Source organism: Coregonus clupeaformis, chromosome 8, assembly GCF_020615455.1.
Source record: "Coregonus clupeaformis isolate EN_2021a chromosome 8, ASM2061545v1, whole genome shotgun sequence".
Classification (NCBI taxonomy): domain Eukaryota; kingdom Metazoa; phylum Chordata; class Actinopteri; order Salmoniformes; family Salmonidae; genus Coregonus; species Coregonus clupeaformis.
In genome coordinates, this window is record NC_059199.1 from 24614518 (window position 1) to 24638125 (window position 23608).

Sequence of the window (23608 nt, forward strand, 5' to 3'; positions counted from 1 at the left end):
TTTACACAAGTGTTCAGACCCTTTTCTCAGTACTTTGTTGAAGCACCTTTGGCAGTGAATACAGCCTCGAGTCTTCTTGGGTAAGATGCTACAAGCTTGGCACACCTGTATTTGGAGCGTTTCTCCCATTCTTCTCTGCAGATCCTTTCAAACTCTGCCAGGTTGGATGGGGAGCGTCGCTGCACAGCTATTTTCAGGTCTCTCGAGAGATGTTGGATCGGGTTCATGTCCGGGCTTTGGCTGGGCCACTCAAGGACATTCAGAGGCTTGTCCCGAAGCCTCCCTGACCAAGGCCCTTCTCCCCCGATTGCTCATTTTGGCAGGGCGGCCAGCTCTAGGAAGAGTCTTGGTGGTTCTAAACTTCTTCCATTTAAGAATGATGGAGGCCACTGTGTTCTTGGGGACCTTCAATGCTGCAGAAATGTTTTGGTACCCTTCACCAGATCTGTGCCTCGACACAATCCTGTCTCGGAGCTCTGCGGACAATTCCTTTGACCTCATGGCTTGGTTTTTGCTCTGACACATTGTCAACTGTGGGACCTTTTTATATAGACCGGTGTGTGCCTTTCCAAATCATGTCCAATCAATGTAATTTAACACAGGTGGACTCCAATCAAGTTGTAGAGACATCTCAAGGATGATCAATGGTAAGAGGATGCACCTGAGCTCAATTTCGAGTCTCCTTATGTAAATAAGGTATTTCTGTTTTATTTTTAATAAATGTGCAAAAATGTTATGGGTTAGTGTGTAGATTGATTAGGAAAACAATTAATTTAATCAATTTTAGAATAAGGCTGTAACGTAGAACAAAATGTGGAAAAAGTGAAGGGGTCTGAATACTTTCCGAATGCACTGTATATTCTATTGTTGGAGCTGACCCATGTAGACCGAGTTGACCTATGAATCTTAATACGCTAATAACCCATGCGGTAGCAATGTTAACTCCGTTGCAGGAGTCAACCTCTCAATCTTGTATTGACAAAGCTAACCCATGCATTCCAATGCCCTGTTAGCTGCGATAATTAAATGCATCTCATTGCAAGTAGCGCAGTTGACCTATAAATCTTGAGGCCCTGTACAAACGGCCTGTGGCAAAGAACTGTGCATACCATACCATGAGACATCCATGTCTTCATCACTGGAGAAGATAAATGGTTGAGATTGATATAATGTAAAAGCTTACAAACAGGGTTATCAAACTATTTGATTATTTTATATATATATATATATATATATATATATATACACACACAGTGGGGAGAACAAGTGTTTGATACACTGCAGATTTTGCAGGTTTTCCTACTTACAAAGCATGACACATGGAATCATGTAGTAACCCAAATAGTGTTAAACAAATCAAAATATTTGAGATTCTTCAAATAGCCACCCTTTTCCTTGATGACAGCTTTGCACACTCTTGGCATTCTTTCAACCAGCTTCATGTGGTAGTCACCTGGAATGCATTTCAATTAACAGGTGTGCCTTCTTAAAAGTTAATTTGTGGAATTTCTTTCCTCCTTAATGTGTTTGAGCCAGTCAGTTGTGTTGTGACAAGGTAGGGGGGGTATACAGAAGATAGCCCTATTTGGTAAAAGACCAAGTCCATCTCAAATAAGCAAAGAGAATCGACAGTCCATCATTACTGTAAGACATAAAGGTCAGTCAATACGAAACATTTGTGCTTGCAAAAACCATCAAGCGCTATGATGAAACTGGCTCTCATGAGGACCGCCACAGGAATGGAAGACCCAGAGTTACCTCTGCTGCAGAGGATAAGTTCATTAGCGTTACCAGCCTCGGAAATTGCAGCCAAAATAAATGCTTCACAGAGTTCAAGTAACAGACACATCTCAACATCAACTATTCAGAGGAGACTGTGTGAATCAGGACTTCATGGTCGAATTGCTGCAAAGAAACCACTACTAAAGGACACCAATAGGAAGAAGAGACTTGCTTGGGCCAAGGAACACGAGCAATGGACATTAGACCGGTGGAAATGTGTCCTTTGGCCTGGAGTCCAAATTGGTGATTTTTTTTGGTTCCAACCGCCGTGTCTTTGTGAGACGCAGAGTAGGTGAACGGATGATCTCTGCATGTTTATTTCCCACCGTAAAGCATGGAGGTGGTGTTATGGTGTGGGGGTGCTTTGCTGGTGACACTGTCTGTGATTTATTTAGAATTCAAGGCACACTTAACCGGCATGGCTTCCACAGCATTCTGCAGTGATACGCCATCCCATCTGGTTTGGGCTTAGTCCCACTATCATTTGTTTTTCAACAGGACAATGACCCAACACCCTTCCAGGCTGTGTAAGGGCTATTTGACGAAGAAGGAGGGTGATGGAGTGCTGCATCAGATGACCTCCACAATCCCCCGACCTCAACCCAATTGAGATGGTTTGGGATGAGTCGGACCGCAGAGTAAAGGAAAAGCAGCCAACAAGTGCTCAGCATATGTGGGAACTCCTTCAAGACTGTTGGAAAAGCATTCCAGGTGATGGTGGTTGAGAGAATGCCAAGGGTGTGCAAAGTGTGGCTATTTGAAGAATCTAAAATCTAAAATATATTAAGGTTTGTTTAACACGTTTTTGGTTACTACATGATTCCATATGTGTTATTTCATAGTTTTGTCTTCACTATTATTCTACAATATTGTAAAAATAAAGAATGAGTAGGTGTTCTAAAACTTTGACCGGCTAGAGAGATAGATAGATATATATTTTAAAAAATGGATCCCCTTTTTCTCCACAATTACAATCTTGTCTCATCGCTGCAACTGTACACTGAACAAAAATTGCAACATGTAAGGTGTTGGTCCCATGTTTTATGAGCTGAAATAAAAGAATCCCAGATATTTTCCATATGCACAAACAATGTATTTCTCTCAAATTTTGTGTATATCCCTGTTAGTGAACATTTCTCCAAGATAATCCATCCACGTGACAGGTGTGGCATATCAAGAAGCTGATTAAACGGCATGATCATTACACAGGGGCACCTTGTGCTGGGGACAATAAAAGGCCTCTTTAAAATGTGCAGTTTAGTCACACAAAACAATGTCTCAAATTTTGAGGGAGTGTACAATTGTCATGCTGACTGCAGGAATGTCCACCAGAGCTGTTGGCAGAGAATTGAATGTTAATTTCTCTACTATAATGAATGTCGTTTTAGAGAATTTGGTAGTATGTCCAACTGGCCTCACAACCGCAGACCATGTGTAACCACGCCAGCTCAGGACCTCCACATCTGACTTCTTCACCTGCGGGATTGTCGGGGGGGGGGATTTCTGTCTCTAATAAAGCCCTTTTTGTGGGGAAAAACTAATTCTGTTTTGGTGTGCCTGGATCCACAGTGGGTGGGCCTGGCTCGCCCAGTGGGTGGGCCTATGCACCCCTGCACAGTCATGTGAAATCCATAGATTAGGGCCTAATGAATTTATTTCAATTGACTGATTTCCTTAAATGAACTGTAATTCTTGCATGTTTCGTTTATATTTTTGTTCAGTATAGTAACTGAGATCACCTACTCATCTCAATGCTGTTGTGACGAAGTTGACCCATGCATGTCAATGCCCCATTGGCTGAGATGACCTATGCATCTCAAAGCTGAGCTAGCCATGACAAATGATTGATAGATGACAGTCCCACTCAAACCTCCCCCATCCACTCATTGGCTTATTAGTAAGAGGCACCCGAGGCGAAGAGCCCCATATGGGACAATGAGCTCCTCTTCCCCTCAAAGAAGTTCCAATTAGTACTTTTAAGCAAGCGTGTAACAAGGATCTGACTGTGCCTTCCCCCGCTGATGGAAAATGTGCTCTTGAAAGTCCTTAGGGTAGTCAGTTGTGGAGACACTTATGCTTACACTTTTAGAGCGATTGGGAGACTTTTCTGATTGTGCATGCAGACAGTAGAAAGGAGGAATCGGCATTGCCCAGAGTCTTTTTTGTTGTTGTTGTTGTCAGTAACATTTGTGCAGTGGGCCTAGGACTGTGTATTAGTATTTGGATGGGCTATAAAGCGGGATGATGAGTGAACCACAGATGGAGGAAGTTAAAGACTGCATCGAAATATACAATACCCATTACCTACACTCCCTCGGTCCATAAAACCACAAAATAGTTGTTTGCGTTTAGAGCATCTACAGAAGTAAAGATGATTTTCTGCAGCTTATGAAAAGGCTTGTTTGTGGTTAGCGCTCAAAGCTACTGTTAGCAGCAGATAAAGGAGCAGCTGCGGGGCTGGCAGCAGAGCCTATGAATCGTCATTTTACTGGAGCCCAGCCAATCCCTGACTCCTCTTCTAGCCCCCCTCAGGGTCTCCCCTGGTACGAATGGGGAGAAGGAGCGAGAGCTCCCCCCCGTTTCCTCTGTACATCCCCTAGTGGATCACTAATTAGCTTCACCTTTGGAAAATGTCCTGGGAGTTGGCTGCTGAGGCCCCTAATGTAGTGTACAGGGCTACAGTCAGCTGGTCTCTTTCTCCAGGCCTGATTTCTGGGTCATACAGTGTATGCATAAACAATTCACTCTGCTCTACTTGGACAGTGAAGACGGAGCGCCCGGCGACCAGCTCACACTAAGCAAACTTCACTTCTGATTATACTGGCTCTGTTGGTTCAAATATGGCTCTGGATGCATGTAGGGAAAATAAAACTAGTATATATATTTTTGTATTTATAGTACAGATTGTAATAGCCTAATTGTGCTTCCACAACCTTTACCACCTTGTTTCCCCCTTCTACATTGCTTTGTCTTCAATCCAAACTTTGATGTTGGTGGACATGGATTCTGATCTGGGGGCTTCATGCAGTCCGACTTAAACATCTGGGGTAACGTCAATAAAATGCTCATCATTGTATATCTTTAAGGGAAATTTGAGATGGAAGTTGTGTATGAATTAAAATCAGGGTCTATGCTCATCTCATTCTTAGCTCGCTTCTAATACTTTGTACTATACACAGAGCTATAAATTAAGTAAAGAAAGCCCTCCGCAAGATTGTTGTCGGAAACTATACCATTACAACAGCGTGATATGAGTCCTTATACAGGTGATAAGACATAATTCCACAGGGCTGCTATGTTGTAACATTCGTACGACCTTTGGATTCATGACCAACCTTTGTCCTTCCAAAGACCATTGATACAGTAATGCCAACAGCCAAGATGGTGGTTCTATGCGTTTTCCATGCAGTTCTTGCTTTCTCTTTCCCCCTCATTGACTCTGCCTCATTGAGAGAAAAAAGGAGGGAGGAAAGCGGACGGATGCGTCTCTCTTCCCTCACAATGTGCGCATGTCAGAGGAAAGGAGTGGGGGTGAATGTTCTGGGCAATTGCAGAAAAAAAGCATCCTTTTCCTCAACCCCCACCTACCCCACTGAGCCCCCCTCCTCAACGGGACAGAGAGTCAGGCAACTCTCAATCTTTCCCTCTCCTTTCATCCCTCCCCCTCTATCCTTTTTGTCTCTCTTTCTATTTCCATATTGCTGTAATTGTACATACACACTTAACAGAGGATGCATAATTCAGTGCTGCTCCAGAATGGTTGAACACCAGTCATACAATGCATTACGATACAGAGGGGGAGAGAGCAAAAGAACGAGGGAGGCGACAAGAGAGCAGGAGGAGAGCTCTGTGCCATGCATCCTAAGTTGCCTTTGGTTAAAACATGGCCCTCATGTACATGTACATGTACAGTGGGGAGAACAAGTATTTGATACACTGCTGATTTTGCAGGTTTTCCTACTTACAAAGCATGTAGAGGTCTGTAATTTTTATTATTAGTACACTTCAACTGTGAGACGGAATCTAAAACAAAAATCCTGAAAATCACATTTGTATGATTTTTAAGTAATTAATTTGCATTTTATTGCATGACATAAGTATTTGATCACCTACCAACCAGTAAGAATTCCGGCTCTCACAGACCTGTTAGTTTTTCTTTAAGAAGCCCTCCTGTTCTCCACTCATTACCTGTATTAACTGCACCTGTTTGAACTCGTTACCTGTATAAAAGACACCTGTCCACACACTCAATCAAACAGACTCCAACCTCTCCACAATGGCCAAGACCAGAGAGCTGTGTAAGGACATCAGGGATAAAATTGTAGACCTGCACAAGGCTGGGATGGGCTACAGGACAATAGGCAAGCAGCTTGGTGAGAAGGCAACAACTGTTGGCGCAATTATTAGAAAATGGAAGAAGTTCAAGATGACGGTCAATCACCCTCGGTCTGGGGCTCCATGCAAGATCTCACCTAGTGGGGCATCAATGATCATGAGGAAGGTGGGGGATCAGCCCAGAACTACACGGCAGGACCTGGTCAATGACCTGAAGAGAGCTGGGACCATAGTCCTCAAAGAGAACCATTAGTAACACACTACGCCGTCATGGATTAAAATCCTGCAGCGCACGCAAGGTCCCCCTGCTCAAGCCAGCGCATGTCCAGGCCCGTCTGAAGTTTGCCAATGACCATCCAGAGGAGGAATGGGAGAAGGTCATGTGGTCTGATGAGACAAATGTATAGCTTTTTGGTCTAAACTCCACTCGCCGTGTTTGGAGGAAGAAGAAGGATGAGTACAACCCCAAGAACACCATCCCAACCGTGAAGCATGGAGGTGGAAACATCATTCTTTCGGGATGCTTGCTTTTCTGCAAAGGGGACAGGACGACTGCACCGTATTGAGGGGAGGATGGATGGGGCCATGTATCGCGAGATCTTGGCCAACAACCTCCTTCCCTCAGTAAGAGCATTGAAGATGGGGCGACAGCCCCGAAACCTGAAGGATCTGGAGAAGGAGTGGGCCAAAATCCCTGCTGGAGTGTGTGCAAACCTGGTCAAGACCTACAGGAAACATATGATCTCTGTAATTGCAAACAGGTTTCTGTACCAAATATTAAGTTCTGCTTTTCTGATGTATGAAATACTTATGTCATGCAATAAAATGCAAATTAATTACTTAAAAATCATACAATGTGATTTTCTGGATTTTTGTTTTAGATTGACTCTCACAGTTTAAGTGTACCTATGATAAAAATTACATACCTCTACATGCTTTGTAAGTAGGTAAACCTGCAAAATCGGCAGTGTATCAAATACTTGTTCTCCCCACTGTATATTGCCCTTTCTATTTGAAAGGGAATGCATCATGGTTTCTGCCTAGTTACTGTCTTGGGAATTCCAGACCAAGGGTGTATGCTGTCCACCTAGGGAGACTACTCAGAGATTGAAACTGAAACCAAACCATATGTAATCTTGTCAACAAGTCAGTTACTGCTATTGATAATGAGGTGGCATTGTAAGGGTTCAATATAGTTCAGTTCACATGTATTGCTGCCATTGTGTGTTTATAGTTTACTATTGCTTGGATTTAAAACTGTCTCTGGGTTAATGTCTAGTTGTCTAATTTGCATTTATTTCTATCAGCTCAAATTGAAACATGCACTTCCCTTACATTTAAATATTTATTTGTTGATATTAGTTAGTCTTGTAGTCAGTCAAATCCAGCAGGTTACATCCAGTAACCCTTTGTGGTAATCTCTGCTGTACGCTGTCGTGTCATCATAAGTAGACTGAAGTGGTAGAGCTAGTGGATCAGGATCAGAAGGGCGTCTCGCCTCCTCTTACTCTACTATGAGGAAAAACAAAATGTTTTACTCATTTGTTCTTCCTTGTTGGGTTTCCTGTAATCTCTCGGTGACAGTGGCCCAGAACAAGCCTTGGCAGCTATCCACCACCTGGCATCGTGCCAACATGACTTACATCAGGGTCAGACTTATGAACGTGTCATCTTTTTAATCTCCCCACAGCACAAATATGCCTGTCGCAGAAATGTATAGGAATAATATGCAATTATTATGCAGCTCGTGTAGTTTGTGTACCCTCCAAAAAAAGTGTGGGGTTAGACTGGGTCAGAGCTTAGACGGTGAATGTGTTTTCCCGCCTAATGGTGTGTGTTTTTAGAGATCACAGTCAGGGAAACAGTTATAATATTTGACCTCAAGCATAAGAGTGTGTTAATTTTATTTATGCGTTTTCATTATTTGTTTTGGATCATTTTACAAGCCTTTTTAAGGTGATGTAAAGTTTGGTTTTTCAAAAGCCTGACAGATGGCTAGATGGTAAAACTATTTTAGTTTACCATGGTAACTTCCACCAGTACTCTTTCTGTTTTCTGATTAGACTTCAAATAGTGCCTGCAATCGACTTTTATCAGTATGTGTAATTAATGTCAGTGTTATAAAAGCTTTAGACCTAAATGTTAGGCCTAATTGTTGAATGTTCTCCAAGTAAGATGGTGTTGGCCACTCTACCAAATTATGTTATGTACCGCCCTCTAGTGATATTCTAATAGTACAACATGCACCAAGAACTCAAATGTGGTAACGCTGGTACCTTTGCTACTGGTATTCAAGTCCCCACTTTTCCATAGTATTTTTTTACATTTCTGAACTGTCACTCAATGTGATCCAGACTTCCAGAATGGATGTGTATACTATTACCAACCAGCAAGTTGATGGTTGGTACACCGACACACAGCTATACTGTACACATTGATGTCCTATAGTTTAATTTAACCTTGTGTCCGTCCCCTCCCTCCTATTTATCCCTGCAGCTGTCCACTGCAACCTGAGCCAGAATGGGATCGACCACCAGATGATGTGCCCGGACGACGTGACCTCACACCTGGAGGAGCCCCTTGACCAAGGTGCCATGCTGGACGACGACAGCCCCACCTGTCAGGACGTGAGCCCCGGGTACCAGCACCGCTCGCCGCCCCAGCGCTCCGTCTCTGAGTCAGAACTCTCACGGGTAAGAACAGGGGGACTTCAATGCAGCCTTTATCAACCCAGTCCTCGGGACCCAATAGTCATTCCATATATTTGATGTATCGTAAACCCAGCACAACTGATTCTAATTTAAAAGCAGCTTGCTGATTAGTTGACTAGTTTCAGGAGTGCATGGTGTTGGAGCAAATAGATGGTACAGCTGGTGTGTCCCAAGGACTGGGTTGAGAAGGTCTGCTCTAACGAATGTCAGGATAGGTACCAGGCTGGGGTGACCACTCATACCATAATTATTGGTCTGTAATAGATTTGTAGGTTGATTTTGGGATATTAGTAACAGGTCCCATCCTTTGCTGTACCCTTGCACATTTTTAGGGACTTTCAGAAATGTAATTCTAACAGACAATTTGAATTCAGTAATTACTTCCTTACTACACTCTTTCTGGCACCTAACCATTGCTTGAGCAATCAAGGAACTTTTCAAATGAACTCTTTCGACAGCCCTTAATTAATGTTTCCTGAGAACGACTTATTTAGATTAAAGGTTGTTGTCAGTGGAGATTTGCTTTTATTTCCTCTCCAAAAATAGCATCCTGTCGAGACGACGGACCTGACATTTCTTCCTCTTTCCACCTCTGTCTCTGAAGGGAGATGAGAAAGAAAAATGACAGATAATTATCTGGCTGACTGGAACTGCTTTCACCCAGACAATATGTCCTCCAAGAAGCTCCACGTAGCTACGCCTTTGACGAAAAACTAGGATGCTTTTTAGAGTCACCCTGCATGGTACATGCCTTCTATGTTCCTACAGTAGAAGAGGAAGTGTGATAAACCACCATGTTAGTTCATTTGAAAAATGAATGTCATCACTGCATGGAATCCTCATTAGAAAGCTGTGGGAGTTCTGTTACCTCACTTCATAGGGCATCAGTCAACTCTTCACATATTTAATAAAGAGCATGAAGTAGGACGTCTTAATCACAAACTGTATTTTCAACCATGCACATTGTACAGTATCCGTCATTTGAGTTAATGACTTCGATACCCTTTTCACACTACTGAGCCAAACCAACCCGAGCCAAGCTGTAGTGCTCTGGCCAGGCTACACATACCTCTAGTTGCTGGAACATGTTTGAAAATGTCAGAGCCAGCACAGTAAGGTGCAGTTCAGCCAATAGGAAAACTCTGTGGCTAAGCAACAGCATCGACTGAAAGCATGACCTGGTAGAGCATGGTGCTTGCGATGCCAGGATAGTGGGTTCGATTCCCGGGATCACCCATCCGTAAAATGTATGCACCCATGACTTTAAGCTGCTTTGGATAAAAGCGTCTGCTAAATGGCATGTATTATATATAAAAAAAAAATGTTTTTATCGCACTGCTTTGCTTTATCTTGGCCAGGTCACAGTTGTAAATGAGAACTTGTTCTCAACTGGCTTACCTGGTTAAATAAAGGTGAAATAAAAAATAAATAAATGCAACAATTTCAACGATTTTACTGAGTTACAGTTCATATAAGGAAATCAGTCAATTGAAATAAATTCATTAGGCCCTAATCTATAGATTTCACGACTGGGCAGGGGCGCAGCCATGGGTGGGCCTGGGAGGGCATAGGCCCACCCACTGGGGAGCCAGGCCCAGCCAATCAGAATGAGTTTTTCACCACAAAAGGGCTTTATGACAGACAGAAATATGTGGAGGGCTGGCTTGGTTACACGTGGTCTGCGGTTGTGAGGCCGTTTGGACGAACTGCCAAATTCTCTAAAATGACGTTGAAGGCGGCTTATGGTAGAGAAATTAACATTACATTCTCTGCCAACAGGTCTGGTGGACATTTCTGCAGTCAGCATGCCAATTGCATGGTCCCTCAAAACTTGAGACATCTGTGGCATTGTGTTGTGACAAAACGGCACATTTTAGTGGCTTTTTATTGTCCCCAGCACAAGGTGCACCTATGTAACGATCATGCTGTTTAATCTGCTTCTTGATATGCCACAGCTGTCAGGTGGATGGATTATCTTGGCAAAGGAGACATGTTCACTAACAGGGATGTAAATACATTTGTGTGCAAAGTTTGAGCGAAATAAGCTTTTTGTGCGAATGGAAAATGTCTGGGATCTTTTATTTCAGCTCATGAAACATGGGACCAACACTTTACATGTTGCGTTTATATTTTTGTTCAGTGTGTGTGTGTATATTATAATTGAAAATCAACAAACCTTACACATAATCAATATCATGCCCAAAGCAATATATTACTTTGTGTACACACTCACCAACTCTTATTGCCCTGCTTCATAAAACACCGATATTGACTCCCAAGGTCAGGGAATTAAAAGCCAGCGTTGTGTATGTTCTTTCTTTGATGTGGCCCCAAATAAAGTCCGTCTCCACACTGCTTGTAAATCCAATTTCAACCCGGAGGCGTCTTTAAAACGGTTATTAATTTACTTAGCATAGCGTGTTATTTCTCCCTTGCTGCCCGGCCTGCCTTATTCCTGCAACGTAACGGAATAATTAGCGATGTGTGTGTGTGTGAGAGAGAGAGACTGGGGCTCAATGTCTCAAATACCCACTTACTTGGTCAGCGTGACGCTAATGGATATTCCCACTCATCACTGAGGAAATATTGTACTGTATCATTGGAATTATGCGGTGTGGTCATTTATTCACTAGATGGCGCTGTATGTTTGAGAATGCCAGAGCTGTATACTGCCCTACCAAGCAAAAGAGCATTAACTGAGAAAAACGACTTCAAAGTTGTTGTTTTTTTGTCCAGCCAAATGAATTGTAGACAAATCATTAGAGATGTGGTTAATTGTTGTCTTACTATGAGGTTTATTCATATTGACCCTGACCTCTGACATTACCTTTGACCCTAGACTGCAGTTACTGCCGCCCCTTGCTTGGTACACCCACTGGTTTCCATGACATTCTTTTTTTTGACACACACTTGTGTTAATATATTTATTTGTATGTGGCTGTCAGTGTCATAAACCGTAGACACTGCAGCCCAAAGCTCAGTGAAACAAGGTAAAAGGCAGTAACTGATGTTAGTGATGGCAGTTAGTGCCTTTTTTTACCTGGTTTCACTAACATTTTGACCCCCCCTCAAACATGACCCCACACATTTTGTCCACAACACAATGGAGCCAGGCTATTTGTCCACATGATAAAGCATGTATTTAATGTATAAAAAATGTCTAACTCATTTTTGACCAAATGCACAGTTACTGCTCTTTTGCTTGGTAGGGCAGTATAGTGTACTAACTAGGCTATACATGGTGGTGGCGCTACGCCAACACTACGAGAACTCCTAAAATGCCTTTACATTGTTGTAATAATGGTGTTACTTTAAATGAATATAAGTAATTCATTAACTACCTGTAATGCTTTTAGTATCAATATCAAGTATCCTATTCATTACACCTGGTAGTAGTCAGTGTTTGTTGCTGTGGGTGTATGTTTTAATTTTCATGGCTTTGTGAGTTGAACAGCAGCGCTGTCACTCAAATCTCTAATTGGCTCAGTCTCAAATGCATTTCTGTGGATGATTCCCCCTTTTCTCCCTTTTCCTTTCCTCTCTTTCTCTCTCTCTCTCTTTTCTCTCTCTCTCTCTATGCGTTCCATGGCTGGCAAGCATAGCCTCACACAATGTTAAAGTCCCAGAAACACTGCTCTGTGCTACATTACAGTACTATGTAATATTGACTCAGGAACTGTTGCAGTTCCCTCTCCAACCCCACCGAGCTCACCCTGTGCAGTGCACCCTAATACACACTCACCCCTGAGCAGTAGTGAGCAAAGCCAAGCCTCTCTCTGACTTCATCCCTCTCTCCCGATCCTCTTTCCAGCCCTGTCCCTTATCTCTTTAACTATCTCTCTCGCTCTCTGTCACACACACACACACACACGCACACACAGACTTATATACACACACACGCCCCTTCTCGCTCTCTTTCTCTCTCTCCCCATTACTCCCTACTGGCTCATCATGGTAGTGTTTCTGGCTAAGCCATCCAGAGCTACACTAACTCCTTCCCCTTCATGCACTGTACTGCATCATACGCCGCAGGCTGCTAGTCAGGGTTAATTAGTGTTGAGCTGAGCTGAGCTGTATGTAATGGTTAACGTGGGTTTTTGTTGCAACGCCATCCTCCCCTCAGCGGAGGTCTCCTATCTCTTCCCTCCCTGCAGATTCAGCATCTATGTGGCCTGCCAAAGCAGTCACGCTGGTCGTCATAGTCTGCACTCTGACTATGCTTGGCACGGGAAGAATGACTGTGTTCCCTGGTGGTGCTCTCTATCTATCTCGCTCCCGGTCTCTGTCTCTCTCTAGTCAGTCAGGTACAGACAGACAGGGGAATGCTGTGGGTACTGTGTTGTTATGCTAGCCTAGATGGAGGCATGTTCTATTGCTATGCCGCACCACACAGTACCCTATGCGAGCCACCACTGAGCTGCTGACTGGAGTGGGAGGGAGATGGGAGGAAGGGGGTGGATCTGTAATTTGTACCACCTTTCGGTGGGTAATTTTAGTAGCCCCTCAATCAAAAGGAAGCGATGCCAGCACTTTAGCTATGATGGCGGTTGTTAAGCGGGACGCAGACTGAATGCCTGAGGGATTAGGCAACATATTAACTATCACCCTGGCTGCATGTTGTTGTCGGGTCAAATTATCTACAGTATGTCCTCTTTGGTCTGAGAAATAGTACTGTACCATGATTCCATTAGTGCTGTCTAACATGCGTATCTGCTTATTACCATATATCTGTAGACATTGCTATATCATTGGTACTGGCATGTACTATGTAATTTCTAACCCTAGGCCTACTTATAGTGTATACGCTAGCAACTCTTGTGTATTGCTGTCTATTACTGACATGCAGATCATCCATCAGGATGATACAAATGGCCCTTACAATATCAACCAATGCAGATAAAAGTATTGTTTGTGTATGCACTGTATAGGGACAGGCTGTCTTGTGTGTTAGTGGTTACTGGTATAGTGTATTACTGCGTAGTGTATGTTAGTACTGCATATGCCATCTATTTTGGACCTATAATTGATCTGTTTTCTTTCCCCTCCATGCAGCCGGGGAACGTAAAGCTGTCCAAGCCGGTGGCCCTGTGGACCCAGCAAGACGTATGCAAATGGCTGAAGAAGCACTGCCCCAAGCAGCACCAGATCTACAGCGACTCCTTCAAGCAGCATGACATCACAGGTGCGCCGGCCACAGCCCGAGTATCTGTCGTCACGGTTACCGTTGTCGTCATGTCAATCTTCCCCCTAACGAGCCCCTCGGCAAGGTCACACCCGCCCACCCGCTAACGACCCACCTGCCGCATAATGACGAGACTACTAATTGCCGCACACTCAACCTCTCGGAGCACGACTCATTACATTAGAATGTTTGTTTATTTGCGACGTACTGACGCCCTCTAGGCTCGCCGTGACTGCCGAAATTGAGCACTTCATCCATGATGCACTTAGGCCGCGAGGAAACAGATCGCTGGGGTTAAGGGCTCAACCAGAGCACACGTCAGGGTGTTCCATCAAGAGGTTGATGATGCTACCTGGAAAATGCTACTTTCTATTAACATTAATAGGATCTCGCTACATGTGGTAGGAATCCCATTTATCCCATGTCAGTAACATGTACAGTGCATTCAGAAAGTATTCAGACCCCTTGACTTTTCCCACATTTTGTTACGTTACAGCCTTATTCTACAATGGATTAAATTGTATGTTTTCCTCATCAATCTACACACAATACCCCATAAAGCAAAAACAGGTTTTTAGAAATGTTTGCAAATGTATTTAAAATGAACTATCACATTTACATAAGTATTCAGACCCTTTTCTCAGTACTTTGTTGAAGCACCTTTGGCAGCGATTACAGCCTCGAGTCTTCTTGGGTATGATGCTACATTCTTGGGTATGATGCTACAAGCTTGGCACACCTGTATTTGGGGAGCTTCTCCCATTCTTCTCTGCAGATCCTCTCAAGCTCTCAGGTTGGATGGGGAGCGTCTCTGCATAGCTATTTTCTCTCCAGAGATAATAGATCGGGTTCAAGTCCGGGCTCTGGCTGGGCCACTCAACGACATTCAGAGTCTTGTCCCGAAGCCACTCCTGCATAGTCTTGGCTGTGTGTTTAGGGTCGTTGTCCTGTTGGAAGGTGAACCTTCACCCCAGTCTGAGGTCCTGAGCGCTCTGGAGCAGGTTTTCATCAAGGATCTCTCTGTACTCTGGTCCGTTCATCTTTCCCTCGATCCGGACTAGTCTCCACTGAAAAACATCCCCACCGCATAATGCCGCCACCACAATGCTTCACCGTAAGGATGGTGCCAGGTTTCCTCCTGGCGTGACGCTTTGCATTCAGATCAAAGAGTTCAATTTTGGGTTCATCAGACCAGAGAATCTTGTTTCTCATGGTCTAAGAGTCCTCTAGGTGCCTTTTGGAAAAATCCAAGCGGGCTGTCGTGCCTTTTACTCAGGAGTGGCTTCTGTCTGGCCACTCTACCATAAAGGCCTGATTGCTGGAGTGCTGCAGAGATGGTTGTCCTTCTGCAAGGTTCTCCCATCTCCACAGAGGAACTCTGGCGCTCTGTCGGTGACCATCAGGTTCTTGGTCACCTACTTGACCAATGCCATTCTCCCCTGATTGCTCAGTTTGCCAAGGTGGCCAGCTCTAGGAAGAGTCTTGGTGGTTCCAAACTTTTTCAATTTAAGAATGATGGAGGGCACTGTGTTCTTGGGGACCTTCAATGCTGCAGAAATTTTTTGGTACCCTTCCCCAGATCTGTGCCTCGATATAATCCTCGAACTCTGCGGACAATTCCTTCAACCTCATGGCTTGGTTTTTGCTCTGACATGCACTGTCAACTGTGGAACCTTTTTTATATAGACATGTGTGCCTTTTCTAAATCATGTCCAATCAATTCAATTTACCACAGGTGGACTCCAATTAAGTTGTAGAAACATCTTACATTTACGTCATTTAGCAGACGCTCTTATCCAGAGCGACTTAGTTAGTGAGTGCATACATTATTGTTACTTTAAAAAAAAAAAAAAATCATACCCCCCCCCGTGGGAAACGAACCCACAACCCTGGCGTTGCAAACGCCATGCTCTACCAATTGAGCTACATCCCCTGCCGGCCATTCCCTCCCCTACCCTAGACGACGCTGGGCCAATTGTGCCCCGCCCCATGGGTCCAATCAAGTTGTAGAAACATTTCAAGGATGATCCATGGAAACAGAATGCACCTGAGCTCAATTTCGAGTCTCATAGCAAAGGGTCTGAATACTTATGTAAATAAGGTATTTCATTTGTTAAATTTTTTTATTTATTGGCGATTTCTAAAAACCTGTTTTCGCTTTGTCATTATGGGGTATTGTGTGTGGATTGAGGATATATATATATTTTTAAATCCATTTTAGAGTAAGGCTGTAACGTAACAAAGTGGAAAAAGGAAAGGGGTCTGAATACTTTTCGAATGCACTGTACATAAACTAATAAAATATCAAATTATGCTCAATGTAAAGAATTTAGAAAAGTGCTCATTTCATCCATTTAATTTTGCTCATGAGACCATCAATGAGTTTGGCTGAATTCAACCTCCTTGACGATAACCTTAGATATAAGATATTAGATAATCTTAGCACGTTGTCTTTAAATATGCATTTCCTCATTAGCCTGCCGATAATGAAACAAACAGTGACTAAGATGTTGCCTCACAATTAGTGTAATTACCTGCAGTTGTGAGGTGTTGTTGTCTCAGGATCAATTAGCGATAACGATATGCACAAAACACGCTAGTAATTCCTCTCATCATCCCATCCAACATTAATTAACAGAATCCAATTAAAACAGGCAAGGACATACCAATCGGGCGCACAATGCAATTTGCATCCCAATCAATCTCTTAGAAATATCATGCAGATCTTTTTTTCCACTCCATTAGAATCAACAAGAGCACTGATGACTGTAGGATTGTGCTCGAGAACAACACTGTGTAAACAAACAAGGTGTGTGTGTGTGTGTGTGTGTGTGTGTGTGTGTGTAAAGAATTTGATCCCTTGCTGATTTTTGTACGTTTGCCCACTGACAAAGACATGATCAGTCTATAATTTTAATGGTAGGTTTATTTGAACAGTGAGAGACAGAATGACAACAACAAAAATCCGGAAAAACACATGTCAAAAATGTTATGAATTTATTTGCATTTTAATGAGGGAAATAAGTATTTCACCCCCTCTCAATCAGAAAGATTTCTGGCTCCCAGGTGTCTTTTATACAGGTAACGAGCTGAGGTTAGGAGCACACTCTTAAAGGGAGTGCTCCTAATCTCAGCTTGTTACCTGTATAAAAGACACCTGTCCACAGAAGCAATCAATCAATCAATCAGATTCCAAACTCTCCACCATGGCCAAGACCAAAGGGCTCTCCAAGGATGTCAGGGACAAGATTGTAGACTTACACAAGGCTGGAATGGGCTACAAGACACGTACCATTCAAGGGTTTTTCTTTATTTTTAATATTTTCTTCATTGTAGAATAATAGTGAAGACATCAAAACTATTAACTAACACATGGAATCCTGTAGTAACAAATAAGTGTTAAACAAATCAAAATATATTTGAGATTCTTCAAAGTAGCCACCCTTTGCCTTGATGACAGCTTTGCACACTAGGCATTCTCTCAACCAGCTTCACCTTTTAATGCTTTTCCAACAGTCTTGAAGGAGTTCCCACATATGCTGAGCACTTGTTGGCTGCTTTTCCTTCACTCTGCGGTCCAACTCATCCCAAACCATCTCAATTGGGTTGAGGTCAGGTGATTGTGGAGGCCAGGTCATCTGATGCAGAACTCCATCACTCTCCTCCTTCGTCAAATAGCTCTTACACAGCCTGAAGGTGTGTTGGGTCATTTGTCCTGTTGAAAAACAAATGATAGTCCCACTAAGCCCAAACCAGATGGGATGGCGTATCGCTGCAGAATGCTGTGGTAGCCATGCTGGTTAAGTGTGCCTTGAATTCTAAATAAATCACAGACAGTGTCACCAGCAAAGCACCCCCACTCCATAACACCACCACCTCTATGCGTTACGGTGGGAAATAGACATGCGGAGATCATCCGTTCACCCACACTGCGTCTCACAATGACACTGCGGTTGGAACCAAATTTGGACTCCAGACCAAAGGACCTATTTCCACCGGTCTAATGTCCATTGCTCGTGTTTCTTGGCTCAAGCAGGTCTCTTCTTATTGGTGTCCTTTAGTAGTGATTTCTTTGCAGCAATTTGACCATGAAGGCCTGATTCACACAGTCTCCTCTGAACAGTTGATGTTGAGATGTGTCTGTTACTTGAACTCTGTGAAGCATTTATTTGGGCTGCAATTTCTGAGGCTGGTAACTCTAATGAACTTATCCTCTGCAGCAGAGGTAACTCTGGGTCTTCCATTCCTGTGGTGGTCCTCATGAGAGCCAGTTTCATAATAGCGCTTGATGGTTTTTGCGACTGCACTTGAAGAAACTTTCAAAGTTCTTGAAATGTTCCGTATTGACTGACCTTCATAGTTTTGATGTCTTCACTATTATTCTACAATGTCGAAAATAATAAAATAAAGTTACAGTTCATATAAGAAAATCAGTCAATTGAGGTGAATTCATTAGGCCCTAATATATGGATTTCACATGACTGGGAATACAGATATGCATCTGTTGGTCACAGATACCTCTTTAAAAATAGGTAGGGGCGTGGATCAGAAAACCAGTCAGTATCTGGTGTGACCACCATTTGCCTCATGCAGCATGACACATCTCCTTCGCGTAGAGTTGATCAGGCTGTTGATTGTGGTCTGTGGAATGTTGTCCCACTCCTCTTCAATGGCTGTGCAAAGTTGCTGCTTGTTGGTGGGAACTGGAACATGCTGTCGTACACATCGATCCAGAGCATCCCAAACATGCTCAATGGGTGGTGACATGTTTGGTGAGTATGCAGGCCATGGAAGAACTGGGACATTTTCAGTTTCCAGGAATTGTGTACAGATTCTAGCGACATTGGGCCGTGCATTATCATGCTGAAACATGAGGTGATTGCGGCGGATGAATGGCACGACAATGGGCTTCAGGATCTCATCACAGTATCTCAGTGCATTCAAATTGTCATCGATTAAATGCAATTTTGTCCGTAGCTTATGCCTGCCTATACCATAACCCCACCACCACCATGGGGCACTATATTCACAATGCTGACATCAGCAAACCGCTCGCCCACATGACGCCGTACATGCTGTCTTCTATCTTCCGGTACAGTTGAAACCGGGATTCAACTGTGAAGACCACACTTCTCCAGCGTGCCAGTGGCCATCGAAGTGGGTTACGATGCAGAACTGCAGTCAGGTGGGGACGACGAGTACGCAGATGAGCTACCCTGAGACGGTTTCTGGCAGTTTGTGCAGAAATTCTTCGGTTGTGCAAACCCACAGTTTTATCAGCTGTCCAGATGGCAGGTGACGAAGCCGGATGTGGAGGTCCTGGGCTGGCGTGGTTACACGTGGTCTGCGGTTGTGATGCCGGTTCAATGTACTGACAAATCCTGTAAAATGGCGTTGGAGGCGGCTTATGGTAGAGAAATGAACATTAAATTCTTTGGCAACAGCTCTGGTGGACATTCCTGCATTCAGCATGCCAATTGTATGCTCCCTCAAAACTTTAGATATCTATGGTGTTGTGTGACAAAACTGCATATTTTAGAGTGGCCTTTTATTGTCCCCAGCACAAGGTGCACCTGTGTAATGTTCATGCTGTTTTAATCAGCTTCTTGATATATTCCACACCTGTCTGGTGAATGGATTATCTTGGCAAAGGAGAAATGCTCACTAACAGGGATGTACAGAAATGTGTGCACAAAATTTGAGAGAAATACATTTTTTGTGCATATGGAAAAATGTCTGGGATTTATTTCAGCTCATGAAACATGGTATCAACATGTCAATGCATTGTCACACTCTGGCTGGGGCTAGGAAATTGAGTTGGAAATTGAAAATGATGTTGTGTGTTTGTTTCTGGTCTGATTAGGTGGAGGCCCTCTGTTTAATAGGACTTCCTCTGCAATGCTATCTATAGTAACAGAGTAGTACTACTAGTAGAAAACCCAAGCCTATTGTAGGATGGCAATACTACTCAATTTCATTGGTGTTGGCCCACTGGTCCTCCTCTCAGAAGTATCAAATCAATACACTGCAGCGTATCCAAATCATAACTCTTACACATCCCTCATTTTATGTCCTAGCTCTGACAGTGCAAGATATTTTACATCTCAGGGATTTGCAGCACTGCTACATTTTCACTTCTTTGAAAGACTTCAATATGCAGCTGCCGGTTGGCGTCCTCTGCCAGCGTTGTTGAGCGGCAGCCAAAATCAAAATCTGTGTTTCCCATCCTCCAGCCTCGATTGCCAAGGTTCCCCTCTCTCTTGACACTACCAAAAGATAGCCTACGAATTTGACTTTAACAGAGCTGTCATTAAAATTGCATTAAAGCATATTAAGGCGTAATTAGATATTAGTCCCTAATCTTGTGTAATTACAAAGACAGAGTTGTGGCGGCGAGCAAAGAGCGTGGTGTGGTAAATGAGTTAAGTACACATTTACTGATACCATACGTGTAATCAGTGGAGAGGTGCACTGTCATATGTAATCAGAAGGGGAAGAGAAGGGGTTGGTGATGATTGAATCACACTCCCCTGTCATGGAGCAGTGGATTGAATGAATTAGAACATGGTGATCCAATGGCCTCCACTTCAGACAGACCAAGAGATGCAGCTGTAGATACGAGACAGTTGATCTGTATCGCAAATGGCACACTATTCCATATGTATTGCACTACTTTTTAATCCATAGGGGCTCATAGGGCTCTGGTCAGAAGTAGTGCACTATATAGGGAATAGAGTGCCATTGTGGATGCACCCTTGGTGTCAGACAGTTAGTTAAGCATGGCAGGCCTTTGGATTGCAGTCAAAATTAAAGCATCCAACAAAATCTTGTATAAAGTGACTGTAGGGAAATGGTGACGCTTGCACCAGTGTTGGTTCTATTTAAAGGTTCATCTTCGCAAGAGCATACTGTAAGAAGGATAGTCTTTTTTATTGTAATACTGAATGTTTGATGTATCACCAAGTGCCAAAAGTATGTGGACGCCTGCTCGTCGAACATCTCATTCCAAAATAATGGGCAATAATATGGAATTGGTCCCCCCCTTTGCTGCTATAACAGCCTCTACTCTTCTAGGAAGGCTTTCCACTAGATGTTGGAACATTGCTGTGGGGACTTGCTTCCATTCAGCCACGAGCATTAGTGAGGTCGGGCACTGATGTTGCGTGATTAGGCCTGGCTCGCAGTCGGTGTTCGAATTAAAATAAATTGGTCATTTAGCAGACGCTCTTATCCAGAGCGACTTACAGGAGCAATTAGGGTTAAGTGCCTTGCTCAAGGGCACATCGACAGATTTTTCACCTAGTCGGCTCGGGGATTAGAACCAGCGATCTTTCGGTTACTGGCACAACGCTCTTAACCACTAAGCAACCCCAAAGGTGTTCGATGGGGTTGAGGTCAGGGCTCTGTGCAGGCCAGTCAAGTTCTTCCACACCAATCTCAACAAAGATTTCTGTATGGACCTCGCTTTGTGCACGGGGCTTTGTCATGCTGAAACAGGACAGGGCCTTTCCCAAACTGTTGCCACAAAGTTGGAAACACAGAATCATCTAGAATGTCATTGTATGCTGCAGCATTAAGATTTCCCTTCACTAGAACTAAGGGGCCTAGCCTGAACCATGGAAAAACAGCCCCAGACCATTATTCCTCCTCCACCAAATGCAGATTTGTCCGTTGGACTGCCAGATGGTGAAGCGTGATTCATCACTCCAGAGAATGCGGTTCCACTGCTCCAGAGTCAAATGGTGGCGAGCTTTACACCACTCCAGCCGACACTTGGCATTGCGCATGGAGATCTTCGGCATGTGCTCGGCAATGGAAACACATTTCATGAAGCTCCCGATGAACCGTTCTTGTGCTGACATTGCTTCCAGAGGCAGTTTGGAACCACTTCACGGCTGAGCCGTTGTTGCTCCTAGACGTTCCCACTTCACAATAACAGCACTTACAGTTGACCGGGCAGCTCTAGCAGGGCAGAAATTTAACAAACTGACTTGTTGAAAAGGTGGCATCCTATGACGGTGCCATGTTGAAAGTCACTGAGCTCTTCAGTAAGGCCATTCTACTGCCAATGTTCGGCTATTTCAGCCACACCCGTTGCTGACAGGTGTATACAATCGAGCACACAGCTATGCAATCTCTATAGACCAACATTGGCAGTAGAATGGCCTTACTGAAGAGCTCAGTGACTTTCAACATGGCACCGTCATAGGATGCCACCTTTTCAACAAGTCAGTTTGTTAAGTTTCTGCCCTGCTAGAGCTGCCCCGGTCAACTGTAAGTGTTGTTGTTATTGGGAGGTGGGAACGTCTAGGAGCAACAACGGCTCAGCAGCGAAGTGGTAAGCCACACAAGCTCACAGAACGGTACCGGCGAGTGCTGAAGCGCGTAGTGTGTAAAAATCATCTGTCCTCAGTTGCAACACTCACTACAGAGTTCCAAACTGCCTCTGGAAGCAATGTCAGCACAATAACTGTTTGTCGGGAGCTTCATGAAATGGGTTTCCATTGCCGAGCAGCCGCACACAAGCCTAAGATCACCAAGCGCAATGCCAAGCGTCGGCTGGAGTGGTGTGAAGCTCGCCGCCATTGGACACTGGAGCAGTGGAAATGCATTCTCTGGAGTGATGAATCATGCTTCACCATCTGGCAGTAGGACGGACGAATCTGGGTTTGGCGGATGCCAGGAGAACGCTACCTGCCCGACTGCATAGTGCCAACTGTAAAGTTTGGTGGAGGAGGAATAATGGTCTGGGGCTGTTTTTTGTGGTTCGGGCTAGGCCCCTTAGTTCCAGTGAAGGGAAATCTTAACGCTACAGCATACAATGACATTCTAGACAATTCTGTGCTTCAACTTTGTGGGAAAAGTTTGGGAAGGCCCTTTCTTGTTTCAGCATGACAATGCCCCTGTGTACAAAGTGAGGTCCATACAGAAAAGGTTTGTCAAGATCGGTGTGGAAGAACTTGACTGGCCTGCACAGAGCCCTGACCTCAACCCCATCGAACACCTTAGGGATGAATTGGAATGCCGACTGTGAGCCAGGCCTAATCGCCCAACATCAGTGCCTGACCTCACTAATGCTGTTGTGGCTGAATGGAAGTAAGTCCCCGCAGCAATGTTCCAACATCTAGTGGAAAGCCTTCCCAGAAGAGTGGAGGCTGTTATAGCAGCAAAGGGGGGACCAACTCCATATTAATGCCCATGATTTTGGAATGAGATGTTCGACAAGCAGGTGTCCACAGACACTTAATGACCAAAAGTATCCTGAATGAAGAATTCTGAAGAATCCAATATCCTCAATGATTGTGAGGAAAAACATTGCAAGTGATAGGCCGACACAATGGCACAAACGTATAGTAAGTGATCAGATTGGATCTGAGTGATCTGGAGAGCCACCTAATTGTATGATCATGTTGATCCTCTCACAAATCAAATGCTATATATGACATTCTTCCTCACTTCTCTGTGCTAGTTAATAAACGATTAGTGATCAGATACTGTAGATGGGCAGTGACTCTGAATTAGCATCCTGCTGAGGTTGCAGTGTGATTGTGCTGCTGATTATCCCTCTGCTGCTGTGCTTCATTAAGGAAGAGGGCTG

General features: G+C 43.9%; 1 protein-coding gene across 1 annotated transcript in view; it reads left to right on the forward strand.

The window, feature by feature from the left end:
- The window catches only part of LOC121571474 (sterile alpha motif domain-containing protein 12-like), a 102152-nt gene that overhangs the window by 16438 nt on the left and 62106 nt on the right, over nt 1–23608 (forward strand). The window contains exons 2-3 of the mRNA XM_041882955.2: nt 8614–8810; nt 13881–14010. Coding sequence (XP_041738889.1) covers nt 8614–8810; nt 13881–14010 — 327 coding nt within the window. The remainder of the gene's footprint in view (nt 1–8613; nt 8811–13880; nt 14011–23608) is intronic.